Genomic DNA, 19,905 nt, shown 5'->3' with positions numbered 1-19,905 from the left:
ACTTGAAATTACATTAACTTGGAAGGCTTATGAGATTTTGGTGATTAGATTTAGATGTACTGTATTGTATATGTAAAACCAATCACTGAAATCCTATAGAAGCTGTAATGTCATTTCAAAGTTTTTTTTGTTTTTTCATTTGGGGGGGGGGGGGGGCAATCAAAACTGAACTGAGCTTACAGTTCATTTTCTTTGGAAAGCAGTGACAGCCTGAGTGGAAAAGCCTGCCTGCTGCAGGCATGCTGCAGAGAAGGCCCTTTGCTCTGCAGAGGCCATGGTCTCTCTGCAGAAGTTCTCCATGCCCCCCGGTGAAGCTGAGCTATAACTCTAAATCTATAAGCTAATTCATGCTCCTTCCTAATGGGGAGCTCTAGCCCCAGCTCAGTAGGGGGTATGTGGGACCCCTGGAGAGAGACCACTGCTTCCACAAATAGAGCAAGTGTCCTTCACTAAAGCATGCTGGCAGGGGGCCGATTTTCCCACTCAAGCGGTCTGCTTTATAAAGAAAACAAACTGTAAGGGTCTTTTTACACTGGCCTATTTGGCATAATTGCACCCATCTCTCCTCCGCTTGGGCAGCCCAGGTGCAGCGTTCAGCCTGTCATTGACATAAATAGCTGTGCTGTACTCATATCTATATGACCGTGCTATTCTAAACATGAGTACAGCATACATCCGGTCATTGACGTAAATAGTTGTGCTGTCCTGTACCCATATATATAAGACGGTGCTATCCTAAACATGCACAGCAGCACACAGTCATTCATGTCAATGACAAGCTGTTCGCTGCACCTGGGCTGCAAAGATGGCTCAAGTGGCACGTGTGCCTTTAAAGCTGGCCATACACTAGAATTTCTAATAAAATTTTTTGTATTAGGAACATTTCCTTGATTTTCTAATTGCTAGTCGGGTCAAATCATTGTTCATTTTCCACCGCAGTGATGAGCAAAATCGAAGGAGAAGGATAGAAATGTTTTCCAAACAGTGTATGAGGTTTTTGTTGAGCAAACAACATTGTTCAGATACCAAATATGTCATGCTTTAGAAATTGTGAATGTCCATGCAATAGCAACAAACAATTATATATAGGCAACACTTTAAAAGCCTTTACAGGTTACTATTTTAGATTTACACAGGAGGTCTAGTGCTACAGTTACTGCCCTCAATCTGATGTTCATGGTGATACCTCACAGATGTGGGATAATTGCTGTTTGTGTGCATGCGGGTCCAGTGTGTGCATTCGTCTTTAGTGCGTGAGCACGGGGGGATGGGGGTAATTTAATTTTTTATAAATTAGTTATTTAATTTTTTACACTGTCACTTTACAGAAATGTTTCAATCACTTTTATTGTAATCACAGGGAATATAAATATCTCCCATGATAGCAATAGGCAGTGACAGGTACTCTTTATGGAGAGATCTGGGGTCCATAAGACCTCAAATCCCTCCTCTGACCTTAAAGTGTTACTAAACCCAGGACCCTGCATTCACTATATCTGGTCTCCCACAGTACACACAACATGAAACTGCAATTATTTTAGTAAAATATAAACTGCTAAATGCCTTTTCTCATCAGCAATTAGAGCAGTCTTGTGTCCAGCTGAGCACTGATTAAAGCTTGTAGGAAGGGTTTTCATTCTCCTCTGACTGTCCTACGAGTTTGCATAACCCCTGACCTTCTGTCAGTACTGATTGGCCCTGTGCTGATCACATGCACCCTTCTACAGAAAAAAAAACTCTCTAGCAATACACACCAAACTGAGCATGTGCAGAGTGCCTTCTCGAGCTCTGTACTTTTAGCAGATGGATTTGGGACCGTAAAAGGGTAGGCTCAGAGAAGACAGGATCAAACAGCCTTTTTTACGCAATGCAGCGGATTAACCCCTTAGGTTCCACAGTGAGTATAACAAGCATGCTTTACTGCATATACAGACAGATTTTACTGTTGTGGGTTTAGTAACACTTTAAAAGCATCTGATCATGCCAAGATTGATGTAATGAGATGATTTACTACTTTAAAAATGGTTCTGTTTACATCCTGGAAAACCGGAAGTGATGAATGGTCATCACTTACGCTTTCCTGTATCATAGATGCGATCAGAGCCAGTCCGGCCTCTGTTTGTCTCAGAAGTGCCAGCTTGGTCACTCTCCTGGTGGGATGGCAGAGCTGATGATAGCCGAGGAAGGTGGCGGTGGGAGTCGTCCCCTCCTGTTGATTGTAAAAATGATCCATTGGCTAATTAGCTGATCAGATTGCTTTTAAAAGAAAGCTGTCCGTCAGCTCTAAAAAAACAATACTGGGATGATGCCTGCAGCTGAAGGCATCATCTCGGTATAACCATTGGTCTACAAGTGGTTAAAGCGCGAATAAACTTTCAATCGGCATCATCTTTTTTTAATCCTTATGCGCTAGCATAAAATTGGACGGTATATAATTTGTTTTAAACTTATATTTTTACATTTCTTTTGTTGCTACCTGGTTTCTGGCGTAGGCCATACATCCCAGGAGTCTTCTTGGACATTTTATTCTTTCATTTGGCAGAGGAGAGGAGGAGCTTTCTCAGTTAAAGTAGTTGTAAAGACTCAAGGTTTTTTACGTTCATGCATTCTATCTGTCTCAGCCTCCTCATTGGCTGAGACAGCAAGCTGGAGCCATTGGCTCCCACTGCTATCAATCACTGCCAGTCAACCAATGAGGAGAGGGAGGGGCGGTGCCAAGCCACAGCTCCGCGTGTGAATGGACACACAGAGCAACGGGTGCCCCCATAGCAGCAAGCAGCTTGCTGTGGGGACACCCGACAGACAGGAGGAGCCAGGAGAGCCTGCGGGGAATCCATGAAGAGGAGGATCCAGGCTGTTCTGTGCAAAACCACTGCACACAGCAGGTAACTATAAACATGTTTGTTATTTTACAAAAAAAATTAACCTTTAGAATCGCTTTAAGCACACCCTCCTGCCTGCATGCCTGAGCTAAGGGCAAATGGATTCCAGGAAGTTAATCCTATATGAATTATCTGCCCTTACTCAAGATGGCCACAGCTAGAAATGCTAGTGAGGTGTTTTTCCAAAGTGATTTCCCAACAAAATAAAGCATGTAGACATGGATGGATGTGTGAGCTTGCTTTGAATATTAAGATGAATTAAATAGTGTTTTCAGTTTGTGATGCTCAGATACAGTTTGACCTGCTTTTAAAGCAGAACCCTTTCAAATGACATTTGTCAAGTCATTGAATGTACTGAGAATTTTTCTATGTGGGAAAGTACGTTCATAAATCTTCCAGCATATGGCTGGCTTAAGAATGCACACTATTTGTTTTTGGGCACCTGGAATATATTTTTCTGATTTAAACTGAGGGTTCAGTTGGGTGTTTAATTAGTATAGGTGGTACTGAGACACTGCCAAAATTGTGATGGGTGCTGTTTGGGACAGTTAGGGAAGCATCGCCTTATATAATCCATGTCCATCTCTGCCTTAGTGCCGAAGAACCCAGCAATAAAAACCAGAAGAGGGAGGAAGAGCTCTCAAGGGCACCTGTTGTTCCATTCGGCATTGATCTTCACTACTGGGGGAAGGATCAGCCCACAGCTGGCAAAATAATTAAGTAAGTAAATAGTTTTTCTTTTTAACAAGGTGGGCTTTGTGGCCTAGACAAGGTAAACATTCCCAGTTCAATTAGTGTTCATTTCGGAAGACAATTTTCTCTTTAGCTGCTTTGTTAAAGTGGGGTCATGTGCTGGCCACAGTGCTTCCAACAACTAGAGGATGGCCTGATGTGAGAAGCAGCTATCATGTCATTAGCCAACGATATTCTTCTGTCTCAGGGAGGAGTATCAATAGGGCTGTTCATGACTGCTTGTTTCATGGTTAGCTTGGCTAGCTAAAGTGCGGTCTGCCCTGGGGCATACCTACAGGGGTCACAATTGCAACCCGGCCCCCATAGAAATTGCACCACTTTTTTGTGCAAATCACATGCGATGTCTGTGCAGTGAAATTTGAGCCATTCATTTTGTATGGCTCAGATTGCACCACTTCTGCACCAAAATGGTGCAGGAACCTTTTTTTTTTTTTTTTCTGCACTGGAATCAGATCCAATTCAGGCAGTCGCACTGCGTTTTGCAAGCTGTTTTGGGGTGTCGTTAGTTTAACATCGACACTCGCAGCAGATCACATGAATGCTGTGCAATTTCAGTGCAGTGTGGGAAATGCACAGGATTTGCTGCGTATCCCGCTTCGCATAATTGTGAACAGAGCCTAAATGCCAGATGTCAGATTTGGGCCTGACCTGGCCACCGAAGGATCATGTGAAAAGAGAAGAGGAAGACCATCAGTGACACAAGCCCTATCCTAGAGGAGGACAAACAGAGGTCATTCTCATTCTAAGCGTAGAACATGGCTTCCATTGCTGTGCATAAACCATAAGAGCACTTGAAGCCCAATTCAAGCTTCTGTGTTTTTGTTTTTTTTTTTTTCTTATTATTTTTATTTATAGTAGAACTAAAGGCAACCTTTTTTTTTTTTTGCACAACATAAGGGAGGGTTCCACCCCCTATCATTATTTGTGTCCCAATAGGGATTTTTAACTTTACTCCGCCGTCCAATGGCCAAAGCAAAAAGCAAGAGCAAATCCTTGCAGTGGAATAGGGAATACCTGATTGTCACCAGGGTACCAAAACTAGTTTCCCCATTAGAAGATTTTTCTCTATTCTTGTTGTAATGACAACCCAAAATTTTAGATATTGCTTCACTTTCATTTTTGGTGATAATGGTAAACAGGACAAATCGAGCCGGTGAATCTCCCTAATGGGGGACACCTATAGTTTGGTCCATATATATTTGGAGACAGGCACAATTTTATTCTTTTTCAGGTATTTACCAAAACATATTCAAGCTATAGTTATATAATGGATATGGGCTGAGAGTGTACACTCTCAGGTTTAATTTGAGGGTATGTACATCCAAATTGCAGAAAGGATTTAGGAATTACAGCTCTTAAGAGTGGATACCCCCTCCCCCTTTTTCAAGGGACCAAAAGTAATTGGACAATTTGAATATAATCATAAATAAAATGTTCATTTTTAATATTTTGTTGAGAATCCTTTACTGGCAATGACTGCCTGAAGTCTGGAACCCATGGACATTACCAAAGACTGGGTTTCCTCCTTTCTGATGCTTTGCCAGGCTCTAACTGCAGCTGTCTTCAGTTGTTCTTTGTTTGTGGGTCTTTCTGCCTTTAGTTTTGCCTTCAGCAAGTGAAATGCATGCTCAATTGGGCTGAGATCAGGTGATTTACTCGGCCATTGCAGAATATTCCACTTCTTTTCCTTCAAAAGCTCCTGGGTTGCTTTTGCAGTGTGTTTTGCATCATTGTCCATCTGCCTTTTTGTTATGCTTTGATACAATCTTCACTAGTTTGCTGTTAGAAAACTTTAAAATGTACTCCTTACTGCTTCCATGCTCCAGCGCTGCTCTCTGCAGCCTCTGACGCTGCTTGTCCCACTGCACTTTAAGGTTGAATGACACCCAGCCTCATCCAACCACTTCCTGTGAGCTCAGGCTGTCATGGGCACACCCCCTGGGCTCAGCATCATCACACAGGCTGGCTCACAACATACTGCTGCTTAGAAAGGCAAGCACATGTCACAATATTGGGAAATACAAGCGGTATGCTGTGTAGAATTCAAGCCCGCTTAATACTGAAGAAGAGGAAAGAGGACCCTGATTGTCACGTGAATGCTTGAAAGACATCTGAAATGAATGAATGTATTCTTTTTTTTATCTATAATTCGGTGAAGTGAGTAGCGTTTTTGTATCCTTTGATATATTTTATTCCCGGGATAGGAGTTTCTACTTAAAATCATTTCCATGGATCTTCCTGAGATATAAACTGGTCACTGACTCTGAGAGGAAGTAAATTATGTTTTGGTAGCTTGGCATATTGGTAGTAATAAGCTATGTGGTTCAGAGGTGTGCCCTCTATTTTATGGCAAGGCATAAAAGTGAAGCAGCACAGCAAGTGCACGACAGCCTGTGAAATATGCCTTTGATTTCACCTGTGACTGGATTAACTGGCAGTAAAATGAAAGTGCTGCGTCTCGGACAACTTCCATCCAAACAGAACGCTCTCCCTGTCCCTTCTTCACTGCTCAACAACCGGGAACTGGGAAAGGTCACTGTACCGGACACAAATCCTTCCAAGCAAAGTAGAGCTGATCAGAATTCAATGCTCACTATTTTTTTTTTTCTTTTAAGAAAAGTAAATAGAGATCCGACTGATCACTGTGGTTGAAACGCTGCACATTATCAGATTTTTTTGCAGACTTACTAAGTTTATCTTTTCAGCTAAAGAATTATTGTCTAAACAAGCTTTTCTACAGCTTCTGTATGGCACTAATAAATCTCTAATTCTAACCAGGTAACAATTTAGTCTCCGTTTCTGAAGCTGGGAAGGTGCACATTTTTAAAATAGACCAGTCTAAATTACCGTATTTTTCGCTCCATAAGACGCACCTGACCATAAGACGCACCTAGGTTTTAGAGGCAGAAAACAGGAAAAAAAATTCTGAACTAATGGACTGCAGACACAGTACAGGAGATGACCAGAGACTGCGGACACAGTACAGGGATGACCAGAGACTGCGGACACAGTACAGGGATGACCAGAGACTGCGGACACAGTACAGGGATGACCAGAGACTGCGGACACAGTACAGGGATGACCAGAGACTGCGGACACAGTACAGGGATGACCAGAGACTGCGGACACAGTACAGGGATGACCAGAGACTGCGGACACAGTACAGGGATGACCAGAGACTGCGGACACAGTACAGGGATGACCAGAGACTGCGGACACAGTACAGGGATGACCAGAGACTGCGGACACAGTACAGGGATGACCAGAGACTGCGGACACAGTACAGGGATGACCAGAGACTGCGGACACAGTACAGGGATGACCAGAGACTGCGGACACAGCACAGGGATGACCAGAGACTGCGGACACAGCACAGGGATGACCAGAGACTGTGGATAGTACAGGGGATGACTGCTGACCTTTGGGGAGGGGGGGGAGCGGGTACCTGAATTTGACAATTTGAATTTCCGCGGAGTTGTTCTTTCATCTTACCTGTTCCTCTATCCAGCCGCGCGCTGTCTTCCCGGCTTCTGTAATGGCGCTCGGCATGACAGCCGGGTGCCCAGTGCGCATGAGCGAGAAGCACTTGCGCTTTGTGATTGGTCCGGCGGCTTCTGGGATCTGTCATGTGTCCCAGGTGCCGCCTTACCATTCACAAAAAGCACCGCTTCCTGCGCATGCGCACTTGGTACCCGGCTGTCATGCCCACACTACAGAAGCCGGGAAGACCGCGCCGCTGGATAGAGGAACGGGTAAGATGAAAGAACAACTCCACGGAAGTGGGAGCGGGTATCTGTCAAATTCAGGTACCCGCTCCCCCCCCTCCCCAAAGGTCAGCAGTCATCTCTATAAGGTCCCGCTGTAGAGCTGAGCGGCCGGCCCGGTATTCTGACACGGCGGCAGTGGAAATACCGGACCGGCCGCTCCATATTCGCTCCATAAGACGCACTGACATTTTCCCCCCTTTTTTGGGGGGAAAAAAGTGCGTCTTATGGTGCGAAAAATACGGTACTTATCACCTGTGCCTGTCCTGCTTTAAATCGTTTAATGTGAACAAAGCATATCTCTCTATAGTGTGTGCTTGTCTCAATCCAGAGCATGATGTGCCATTTCTGTCCACTGCCTCATTCCTCTGCTATAAGGGTTCCTGTACACTGCAGCTGATAAACTCACGTTTAGGATCTGTTCAGGATTTTTTTCAGCAGCCCCTGAACTGTCCCTAATGTTTTTCTATGTGTCCATGTACACATCATCGTTTACAGTCATTTACAGGCAGTTGAGTTTACAGTCATTTTTTTGAATGCAGAAAACTTGCGTTCAGCAGTCGATTTTATCACGCTAAACGTGTCAAATTGCGTTTATAAGCGTTTGTGTCTGTATTTTTTTTTTTTTTAACTCTTCCAGCTCCCGATGCTGTCCAGAGCCTTTTTTTCATCATGAAAAATGCATGCAAAGCATTTTCAAAGTACTCAGATGGACAAAACACTGAACACAGGATGTTCCTACCAAGCTTGTCACACATTTTAATGACCAATTCACACCTCAGACCTCTCCCACCCTTGGAAATAAAAGATATGTTAATGACCATTCACACCTCACATTCCTCATGAAGACCCCCTGCCAGGAGGCCTTAATGACTCACTCCACCAGACACCTTTTCCACCCTTGGAAACAAAAGAAATGTTAATGAGCAACTCACACCTAAACTAATCTCAACACATACTGCTGCCTCTGCTTCTACTCTCTGTATTTCTCTGAAACAGTCTGAAATAGTTAATAATTTACAACTTTTCAGTGCATTCTGGGCATTTGGGAGGTTCTCCTGTGCTTATCTTTAAAAAACGCTTCTAAACGCGCATAAACGCTTAATGCAAACACAGCTAAACAGATGTTTTTTTTAACCTACGTTTTCCAGCAGCCTGTTTCCATCGTTCAGAAGTGTCCCATGTACATGGGGCCTAAGTCACTTCTGACGAGTTTTCCTGACACCAAGAGAAAAATGGTGACATGGAGGGCACAGCCTGTGATTGATAGCCTCAGCTCTGTTCCTGTCTGCTGTGTGAACGGGGTGTGTCCCTTCCCTTCAATCAGCTCTCGTCTCACTGATATAACTTCAGCTCTTTGCCCATACATGATGTCATTCACTTGGCACATGCACCATTCAGTGAACCCTTTGCATTTTCTCAATAAATGCAAAGCATTCTCTGACTGGACGAGATGGGAAGCTGGGGTGATGACATCATGATCTCCAGTCAGTCAGAGAACACTCTGCATTCATTGAGAAAATGCAAAGTGCTCTCTGAATGACGCCCATTCTGAGTGGGTGACCTCCTGCATGCAGTAAGCAGTAGGACAGACGGAGCCCAAAAGGTAGTCAAGATTGCTGTAGTAGTAGTGTCTACTACAGTGATTTCAGGCTTCCATAGGAATCCTATAGATATGGCACATACATACTTGCATTCAAGCTGGACCAGTGTAACTATGCAAAAGTTGCCATACCTGGAGCTGAGCTTTAATTGTGGATCCAAAGCGTGAAAAGTCTGTCTTGAATTCCTCTGGAAAATAGCACCCTAGTTCAACACTCTTGTGCCTTGAGCTTCACAGTAGACATGTGCAATTTGTTTAGTTACAGTTAATTGGAGATTCGGATGTATCTGAATTTCCGAATCACAATAGTGACAAATTTCAATGAATCTGAAATAAATTCTAACAAAACAAATTATTTGAAATTGAAACATATTGCAATAAATACAGTAAGGTATAAACGTGTAATAAGATGATTACTACTGAGACTGCTTTATAGAATAGAACAGAGTAGAAAATAGAATAAAATATAATAAACTATACTTGAATGAAACAGAATAGAATGGAAAATAAAATAATAGATAATAATAATAGCGAATGACAGCACAGTCTTCCGGGTCCAACCACGCAATCCACGACCAGGTATATGATTGTGGCTGTACAAGCTGACCTGCCGCAGTAAATATACTGTGGTGAGTCGGCAAGTGGATAATAGGTTCTTAGGTCATACAACTGTATAAACACTCCACCCCCCCCCCCCCTTGTCTCTCTTGTAGGGGCAATGTCATGTAGATTTCAAGTTTTGCAGAAGCATTCAGCATATGCAGAGTTAATAAAGTGAACAACTTCACAAAGTCTCCTGCGCTCAAAAGTAGTCCCCACAACTTGCAATAGGTTAGGTGTTATTCTTGTATATGCCGAGAAATGCCTTGCCTTGCTGCCCTCTCAAGACTGAGGACGTCTCTGTAAACTGGACAGAATTAGAAAGGAGACAGCGGCCTAGTGCATTATCCTCAAGGCTTCACTTTATTCATCTAAAACATGGTAAGTATCATACTCACAAACCAACAGATATGTCTCAGCTTATCACAAAACTTCCTTTCTGTTTTTGTGCAGCAAATGCTGGGCTTTCTTTTAGACAGAATAGCATGTACTTAAGCATGGGATTATCCTGTATTAAATGTTTTGGAAAATAACGATTATAAATGTTAACACAAAATATCAGTTTATGACTGTATAAACTTTTGTGAAAAATACAATAAAAATGACCAAAAAAACTATAATCTCCTTCTATACAGAATACATTCCTGCTGCTCACTTTGCAGAGCATGCTAGGATTTCAAAAATGAAAGCCCAACATTGCATCTACATTTGTTGGCAACCAACCAACTAACCCTCTAATTCACAATGGTAGACCCATGTACCTTCTGTAAGTCTTTTAGATGTGTACATTCTGACCTCTGCAGCTTTTCAGCTCTTCTCACAATCTATGATTTGTAAGGCACAGCAGCCTGAACAAAGCTTGCCTAGAGTTTACAACTTGCAGGTTGCAAATATATAGCATTTCATATTTACCCAATTAGAAATAAAATCCATGTATTTTGTTGTCTTTAATTGGATAAACGAAACCTAAACAATATATGTCAACATGGAACCTGGAAGGCCTCAATGCCCAACCTGCAGCCCAGGGACCAATTGCGTCCGTTTTGGTGGTTTCACTGTGGATCTTGGGCACCAGCAATCTGTAGTGGGAGCATTGGTTTGTAAAGGATCTCCAGAAATCCCACATAACATGTCCATAGTCTCTGACCTTTCCTACAGCACGACTCCAGTCTCTAACCACTCCTGTAGCACAGTCTCCTCTAGTAAGTCTTCAGTATAGGGGCAGTCTACTATAGTATTACATATAAATGTACAGTATATATGTGGCTCTCTTGGTTACATGAGGGGTTGAGTTTAAGACCCCCTATATCAAGCTGCAATCATCTTCAAACAGATCCATTTGTAGAGCAATGTATGTGAGATCTTGGCTATACACAAGTCCTCAGTTTTCCTCCAACTCAAGATTAAGCCCTGTCCGGGTTGAATGTCATAACCTCTACTGCCCACTTTTTTTTTGAATGGCCCTGGCTAGTGTTTAGCGCCAGTTGGAGAAAGGGATATTGACTTGGAGGAAAATTGAGGACTTGTGTATAACCTAGGCATAGGATCCAAAGGGACATAGGGATAAATTTGAAGACTATCGCAAGCACTTGCTTGCCTACAAGGTGCTGACTCCTTAACACTGTTACTCTTATGCCAGCTTGGGTCCCATTTGATCAGACATTGCACACTATGGATGACCACTAGATGGAGCATATGGAAATCTCTGCATGATATACAGTACAACAATCCCAGTATGGAGCTGCATGCAAAGATATTTGTACCACAGTTAGATACTTTGGCCAAAAGTCACAATAATAACATGCATAATGGCGGAAAATAATCTTTAGTTACCCATTAAATAGTCAGCAGTGGTGTAAAGTGTAGTTCATACGTCTCTGTAGCTGGAGGTTTATTTCTGTTCTGTCTGTTGACAGGCTAAAGACCCTACACCAGCATCGTAACTGTTGTGTTCATGTGGAATACCTTATCTCTGCACAATGAGGTTTCCTGTGCAAAAGGAGTATTGACCGCGGTGTTGTTTAATTGCTTTCTGGCCGACATTCATTCGTAGCTAAGCTTCAGGTTAGGGCAGTGAAGACGTAATACATACACCCCTGGCCAGAACCGTGCACTCCCAGACTTGGTTGTGATGGGCGATATACTACTGAGTTGCTGAAGCAATTACAGTAACTGCTGCTGTGTTCTTTGAATAAAGCCAGAAAAGGTAAGTTTCCAATGGAAAGCATGAATTACCTGGTTACCTCTTCCGGTTCATGGGAGTCATATTCTTTTTTGTTCCTGATTCAGACAAGTCTAGGTATGGCATGGTAAAAGAAACACATGTCTGCAAACTGGTTTTGACATTACTCCTTTTGGTAATATAATATTCTTTCTCCCAGGGTCAGCTCCCAGCACAGATTCTGGGCTCCCAATGAGATGGAGGAGGAAACCGAAAATAAAGAGTTGGAAGCCATGCTGAAGACCAGATACATCTCATTCCCTGGAAAGTTTGAACCTGTGAAACACAAGTGTCGAGTGCCATTACCTACCGGGTCACTGTGTGAGAGGCAAGACAGAATTAAGGTGGGTGTACTTTGCAAACTAGAGTATTGATTATCTTGAGTGGATCCACTAGCCGTGCCTTATTAATGAAAGCAGAAGTCCAAGAAAAAAATCAGGTCCTCGGGATCTGCATTATACGACACAGATGTCCCATCATACTACTGTATCTTCAAATACCCATCAAGTACACAATTCAGGACCTCATAGTAATGGTACTTGTCCATCTGGTGGGTGGTGATGAGAAATCATTTTCATAGTAATGGTACTTGTCCATCTGGTGGGTGGTGATGAGAAATCATTTTCATAGTAATGGTACTTGTCCATCTGTTGGGTGGTGATGAGAAATAATTTTTGCTGCATTTCTGCTTGCTTAAAGCGGAACTAAACTCTTTCAACATGCACTATTTTTAAGTTAATTCCTTATGCTACTAACCATAGTAAATAGATAGGAAGGTATATTAAATATTAGGCTTTTTTACATTTCTTCAGTTGAGCTATTTTCAGCTAACCACACCCTCCTGCCTGCTTGCCTGAGCTAATGGCAGATGGATTCCAGAAAGTAAATGCTACATGAATTATCTGCCCTTATTCATGATGGCCACAGCTATAAACGCTAGGGGAGTGTTTTTTAAAGTGATTTCTCAATAAAATAAAGCACAAAGACATGGATGGAAGGGCGAGTTTACTTTCAATGTTAAAAATTAACTAAACAGCATTTTCAGTTTGTGGTGCTCAGATACATTTGAGTTCCGCTTTAATCATCGAATCTCCCAACCTGTCATTGGTCAATGATAGAGGCCCCCACTTTCCTTTCCCTATGAATGTGAGTGTTAGGTTACATTCACAATAGCCTGCCGTTAAACACATTTTTTTTCATTGCAGGCCAGTGCAGTGCCAGCTCCAGCAGAAAGTGGTGCCCATTTCAGAACATTGTACTTGTATTTTTTTTCCACTTTTTTTTTTTCCAATTCATTTGAAGTTTGATGGTACATTGAGCTGCTGTGCAGTGTCCTACATTACCATCCAGTGCACTGCTGTGCAAGCATGCTGCATTTGTACACACCGAACATCACACCAGTGTTGTGGTGTGAACAGGGCAAATACAAAAAAATTGTTTTCTACATGCCCTAGTGGTGAGCTGCATTTATCCAGTGTGGGGAAAAAAGGTCACGGCAACTAGGGTAACCAAACCCTTAGCCCTTTCAACCCTTGACTTCTTTAGATAGAGCAATAGAGTTAGGTTTGCCACAAGATGCAGCTTCTCCTTGTGTGAGGAAGATAATTTATTTTATTCTAAATAAATACTGTTTATGACCAGGGTAAAGCGTATCTAAACCCAAGAACAAAATTAAAATTTATAGCAGCTTACAAGTCCCTAGACGTGATGTCTTCCTTTTTTTTTTTTTTTCAGGTTTTTTTTTTAATCTGGTGATACTGCCAGTGGCACACTTCCTTTCCGAGGGTGATGAGGCTCACTCACCATACTGTGTCTATGTAGGAGCAGTGTTTTTATTCTGGGTCAAAACTATAGAACAGGAGTCCCACTGTCAGAATATAATGGCAGAGTGGGGAGGATTCCTCCATCCATCTCATTTGTGTGGATGGGAGAATCAGTGTTTTTTTTGTTTTGTTTTTTAATTCAGCCTGCTGGCTAGCCATCTATGGCCAGCCTTAGGGACACTTTTGGAGAAATATCCCTTCCATAGTGTCTGGTTCTGTTATTACCCACTGTAGTCTATAAAGGAGTCCACCCACAACTTTATGAAAAACGTGAAATTCCAAAACTGAAGGTGAGATTCCTTTAGGAACTGGAACATGGAGATCTTATTACCAGAGTCAATAGGAGTTTAAAAAAAACCCTGTATTGTGGTTTATTACTTCAAGATCTAGACAGCACTGAAATATCAGTTCTGGATGGACTAACTGTTCAGTGCATACATGGATAAACTCACAAATGAGCTCTATTAGCAAATCTAGTGGCATTACCTTGGTAAAGATGTCCCAGCTAAACATACTAGCTGGGTAGGAGTTGATGTGAATATACAATATATATGTAAAGTGCTGCGTAAATTGATGGCGCTATATAAGTGCCTGAAATAAGTAAATATAAATAAAATGATGTGCTTGCCATCTGTAACTGCTGCTTTCAGTTTGGAAAGTGGTAGAAATGATAGAGATTGTTGATCGGTTTAGGAATTGGATGTCAATTTCTACCATTTGATTTAGTTTTCCTGTATTCATTTTTGTTATGTTGTCTTCAAGTGTCCTTTCCATGGTAAGATAATTCCACGAGATGAAATTGGAGTGCCAATCAATCCTGAGGATCGTGAACGAGAAGCCAAAGAAAAATTTGAGAAGCAAGCCAGGGAACAAGGTATAGGTTTATTGAAATAAATGATCATTTCTAGATGCGTAAATCTTAGTCGAGTTGAAGTCACAGAAATAGATATGCAGTCAGATAGACATTGTACTGACAACCCACATTATCTGGTACAGAAAAGAGTTAGGCCCCTTTTTACACGAGGGGTCCAATCAGGTCTGTCTGTCAGTTTTTCATTCTGACCCGATTGGAATATCCATTCACCTTATGGACAGACTGGTGGGACAGACTGGTGGGACAGACTTGTGTCGGTTTACCCTACCTCCGATCTGATCTGGTCCTCTTAAAAAAATAAATAAATAAAAGGGGATTTGTTCTCTGTCTGGGTGGATCAGATCGAAGGGCAGTCGGGGGTTAACAGGCAGTTGAGTCTGTGTACTCCCGGCCACCCACAGAGCAGGACGGGATCTGTCTGTGTCTGCTTTGCATTAACTGAGAGGACATGGACCTGTCATCCGCCCACTCTGCTCCTATCAGCAGGGGATCAGTGAACAAATCAAGTGGACACTTGTAGTGAGGGTGTGGGTATTAAGTTCTTTTGAATATGCAAGCTAAAAAGGGTTTTTGACTTCAGTTGAACCTTAAAATTACTCTTTATGTACCTGTGACAGAACAGCTGAGCATTCTTTATTTTCTTAGTTATATTCCTAGTATTTAAGCATCAAGGGCTTTTGTGAGAAGCCATGAAGTCAGGAGGTGGTACTACCTGACTTCCAATACCTAGCTTTTGCCTTCCTGTTGGGCAGTTCCTAGAAATACATTGTGGCATTACTTCTGATTTAAGTTATTACAGATATTTACAGTCCTGCAACCTGTATTAATATGCCTATTATAGGGCTGAATAAAGAGGATATCCTCTAATGGTAGGAAGGAGCTTTCATATATTGTGAAGGGCCTCTGGACCTTCCAGTATTCCATCACAACAGATTAATTGATAGCCGAAGACCTTCGTGTGCAGCAGGCAAAATAGTATGTCCTTTCACCACTATTCTTGTAGTTGAGCTGCAGGACTAATTTGATGCTAAAGACTAAAGCTGGCCATACACTAGTAGAATTTCTTTCAAAATTCTTCATTTTTCATTTTTTGATTTTCTAATCATTAGTGGGTTTAAATCGATGTTCAGTTTCAACCATAGCACTGAAAACATTAGAAAGACCATGATGCAATTTTTTCTCATACAAATGTATTGTATGTGGTTATATTTCAGGAACTTATATTCACTCTAAATCAAATGTTAAAAGCAAATTCAATTTTGAAGTTTGTTTTGAACAACATTCATCGAGTCATCCAGTGTACTTAGAGATTTTCCAGAAATGTTTGTATGAATATTCATACAAAAAGTCATTTATAAAATCTACTGGTGTACGGCCAGTTTAAACCAAAATACATTTTTTGGGGGGATTTTTTTTCTCTCCCTCTACTGTGTCCTTCCCTATTCGTTATTCATATTTATTCTATTTAGAATGGATGTTCAGTATGAACAGGAGCCCTCGTGTGTGCTGAAGAAAATAGCTTGCAGAGTTACATCTGTAGGTGACCCAGCAAAATGAACACTTGATATTATAGTACTTGATAGCTTCCCTTTAAAAAGGGAACTTGTTTCACATTGGACTCGATGACCTGTATAGAACTTGGAAGGTGCATTTTCTTGGGCCATAGGTCCATGGAGTACAAAAACCATTTTGCTTAAATAAATTAAAATGATAAAGTAGACCACCAAACCTAATGATGCCCCACAGCCATTAAACTTTGGCCTGTGTGTTTTCATCACTTAATGTGCAGTGAAGTATAGATATGAGTCTTTAGATCATTAAGTGTTGCTGACATACAGTAGCTGCGCTGGAGATCTCCCTGAGCTGATTACCCTTGAAAGAACTGTCTGCAAAATTGTTAAAACTACTTTCATGGCTGGGACATAATGTCCCGGTGGCTGACAGCAGTGTTGTGTCCATTTGTATTTCATACAAGTTTTTAAGGGCTAAATTTGGTTTGCCTTTAGATATAATATATGACAAATATACCTTACATACAATCAACTTCTAATTCTAGGAAGGGCAATTTCATGCTCAACGCAACCCAAATGTTTGCCTGACCCTTGGGTCAAAATGGGGAATTGTGCTTCTACTGGGTCTCATTGCTTCTGCTTACTTTAGCTCAATTTAATATACATTAACATGGGACTTCCTTCATTAGAACAATCTCTCCTTCGCTATAACATACATAATTGGGGGCACACTTTTGCTAGTATTCATCATTCCAAACTTCTCAGCCACATCTCTATAAACATTTTAATACTACTGCCTGTAGCTGGAATTGTATATGGATCAAAACCTAGATGATGAACTATAGTCGCAACACATATTACCCACAATGCCTAAAATATACATTTTAATGCAAATCTTAGCTAAAATATTTTGCCTAAATTTTCAAAACGATTTTTATAAAAAGGTGTCTAAATATCCTCATGGAGAGCTATAGTTGTATCCAGAGGAAACTGCCCTCTGACCACTAAAGAAATTAACCAAACTATAAGCATGGTATTACATTAATTTAGTAATAACTGCAATATAAACCTCAAACTAGAGTTGAGGTTACTTTGGACCGACCAAGACAAGCCATAGATGACTCCATTTTCTTTCCTCCTAACATAGATGGAAAGAAAGAAAGGAAGAAAGAAAGAAAATCACTTGATCCCACATCAACACAGCCCGCAACACTATTGTGTTCTGCTGTCAAAGGGGTGCGGGGAGCCTTCTCGGCTGGCAGAACACCATGATTGCTGCTAGCAGCTATAGCCGCTGAAAGTAATCGAATGTAAAATAATTGAGAGGCAGGTTATGCCCAAGTCGATCAATGGATTGACCTGGGTACAATCAGCCTGTCCATGTATAGATCGAATTTCGGGTGGTCCCTGCTGAACCGGTCAAATTTTGATCGATGTATGGAGGACTTAAGTGGCTTTGACACAGACTTTTTGTAGAAAAACGTGTAAATAATTTTATTAAATTACATCAAAGATAATTACCAAAAATACAAGTTGTTATAATTGTAAAAAATCCACCCTCACCACTTCCACCTTAAAGATAAGACAGCATTATCTTAGATTGCAAATGCCAGCAAGCTTGCATCACTATGACCGCCTTAATGTTTAGAAGCAAATATGGGCTGCCTGCTTTTAACAATCTTTGGCAATGTGACAATGCCTTCATCCATATTGCCTATCAAACCTCAAGATCCCCACAAGATGATTATACTGACCCAGGTGTATATCATGGAAGTTGTTAGATAATTAAAAAAAAAAAAAAGTTAGCTATAGTTAGCTTCCTTCCATACACTACTGTGTTAACTATAGATTACAGTTGAAGTTTCTTTTAACATGTATGTATTGAAAAGCAAAGGTGCCAGCAGTTTACAAATATCTCCAATATGGAGAAAGCATCATACAACTAACAAAACCGTATACATCGCCATAATAAGGAACCACTAGAAAGTAAGACATGTATATCATATCCAACTAGAAGTGAGTCAACCATTAAAGGCCCAAAAGAAGTCTTGAGAGTGGAGGGGCCAGCTGCCACAGCAACCCTGTAGAAGAAAACTGAGGTTCCTCAAAGGTTTTCTACAGAAGGAACCAAGTAGGCAGAGAAGTAGGCCAAGTCTGGACACTCTAAAGATGAATACAAGGAAAATGAGAAAGGATAAGGACAGTATTTGAAGTTTGTTATTGTGGTACCACTATGTATCTTAATCTTTGACTTCCAGAATCAATTGTATAAATAAGCAATTCCTCATGTAGCATTTGTGATGTTTATTATTTTGTAGCAATTCACTCCTGACGAAGGCTCATAATAGAGGTGAAGCATGTTGGGTTTTAGAGACACTTTGGAGATTTTATATCACTGATATGTTATTATAGTTTATTCAGGAAAGGGGGAGGGGGGCTATTACTTGTTTATACTTTCAGTTCTGGAAGTCAAAGTAAGATCAATGTAGGTAGCAGTACCATGATTATATTCTGAAGCTCAGAGTAGAATACGTACCTATTTTCTGAGTAAAAGGTGAGAGTAGATTCCTCTGGATACAACTATAGCTCTTCCTGTGGGTATTTAGCCACCTTTTTTTGTATTTATATTGCTAGTTACCATATGGGGCCATCTAAACATTAATGGTTGATAACGTGGCTTTTTGTTTTTGGGAAGAAATAATATTTGCATGGTTTTTTTTCCCTGCAGAACTCTGCAGATTTATTATTTTTCCCCTTTCCCTTGAACTTAACCATCTAGATGCTTCCTCCAGCTTTCTAACTGAAAGTCCATGTGTTTTTCATACGCAAAATTAGGTACATCAAAAAAATTTTATACTTCTTTCACCAGTGGTTTGTAAAAGGAAAAAAAAAGTGTTCTTATAAAAAGTATAAATTTTATTCTTTATTTTGAGCTGTTATTTTGTGCCACAAAATGAATTTAGTGTCATAAACTGTTGCAAAGTTATTTACAAACTAGAAAATCTACAATTTCTGGGGAAATTGTGTAAAGTGTTCTTGCCGCAACCTTTACCAAATGATTGATGAAATGTAAGCAGGGCACATTGCAAGCCTGATAGTGAGAAATGCATTTCAGCTTGTATTTTGAAGCTCACAGTCCAGCCTGGTGAGTCATCTGCCTCTTGAGTGACCTTTGGTTGCTGCACCTGGAGTGGGCGGAGTAGGCTCACTGTGCTGAGACAGCTGGGTTGCTATGACAACTCACTCTGAGAGGAATGTCAGCATGCCTGTTCTAAACAGGCTTTTTAAACTTGCCATCTTCACTGGCGATTGCCATCTTCAAATGCTTGTAGTTTTAAAAGTATAAATGCTACCGTGAAAAGGTTTATATTGTGACAATCACAAGAAACAGACCTAAATTTTGATATATAGTATGTCTCTGCAATATTAAAAATGAAGGCACAGTCGCAGTTTAAAAACATCCCTTAAAATGTCAGGTATCTAGAGTGGAGTTTCAATGAAAGTCAATGGGAGGGGTGAGGTGCAAACAAATGGTCATATTGTGAAAACTATCAGGAGTATGTCCTAGCCGTGAACATTTTTATAAAAAGTTGGATAGTTACTTGTGAGCCACTAGGAGTTTTCTTTCTATATATAAACTCTATTGTTAATTGATATCATACATAAAAAATTATAAAAAAATATATGTGAAAAATATATAAATAATAAAATATTACGAATTAATTAATTAATTGCGTGCTAAAATTAGTATTAATTAAATATTAGATTGCCAGGTACTAATCGCACCCTCTCTAGGTGTATAAATATTAATCATAAATGCCAGTAGTGTACCGCGCTCCAATATATTCTACCTTATGTGATATAATGAATTCAT

General features: G+C 40.8%; 1 protein-coding gene across 3 annotated transcripts in view; it reads left to right on the top strand.

Moving 5' to 3' along the window:
• Positions 1 to 19,905, top strand: part of UVSSA (UV stimulated scaffold protein A) — a 189,569-nt gene that overhangs the window by 90,146 nt on the left and 79,518 nt on the right. For all 3 annotated transcript variants that reach the window (XM_089692280.1, XM_089692281.1, XM_089692279.1), the window contains exons 10-12: positions 3,477 to 3,602; positions 11,984 to 12,167; positions 14,409 to 14,520. In XM_089692280.1, the coding sequence (XP_089548406.1) occupies positions 3,477 to 3,602; positions 11,984 to 12,167; positions 14,409 to 14,520 (422 nt within the window). The remainder of the gene's footprint in view (positions 1 to 3,476; positions 3,603 to 11,983; positions 12,168 to 14,408; positions 14,521 to 19,905) is intronic.

The sequence above is a fragment of the Staurois parvus genome, unplaced genomic scaffold, assembly GCF_062004578.1.
Source record: "Staurois parvus isolate SC_StPar_1 unplaced genomic scaffold, SC_StPar_1.0 ptg000581l, whole genome shotgun sequence".
NCBI lineage: Eukaryota > Metazoa > Chordata > Amphibia > Anura > Ranidae > Staurois > Staurois parvus.
This window is presented reverse-complemented; position numbering and strand designations above follow the sequence as displayed.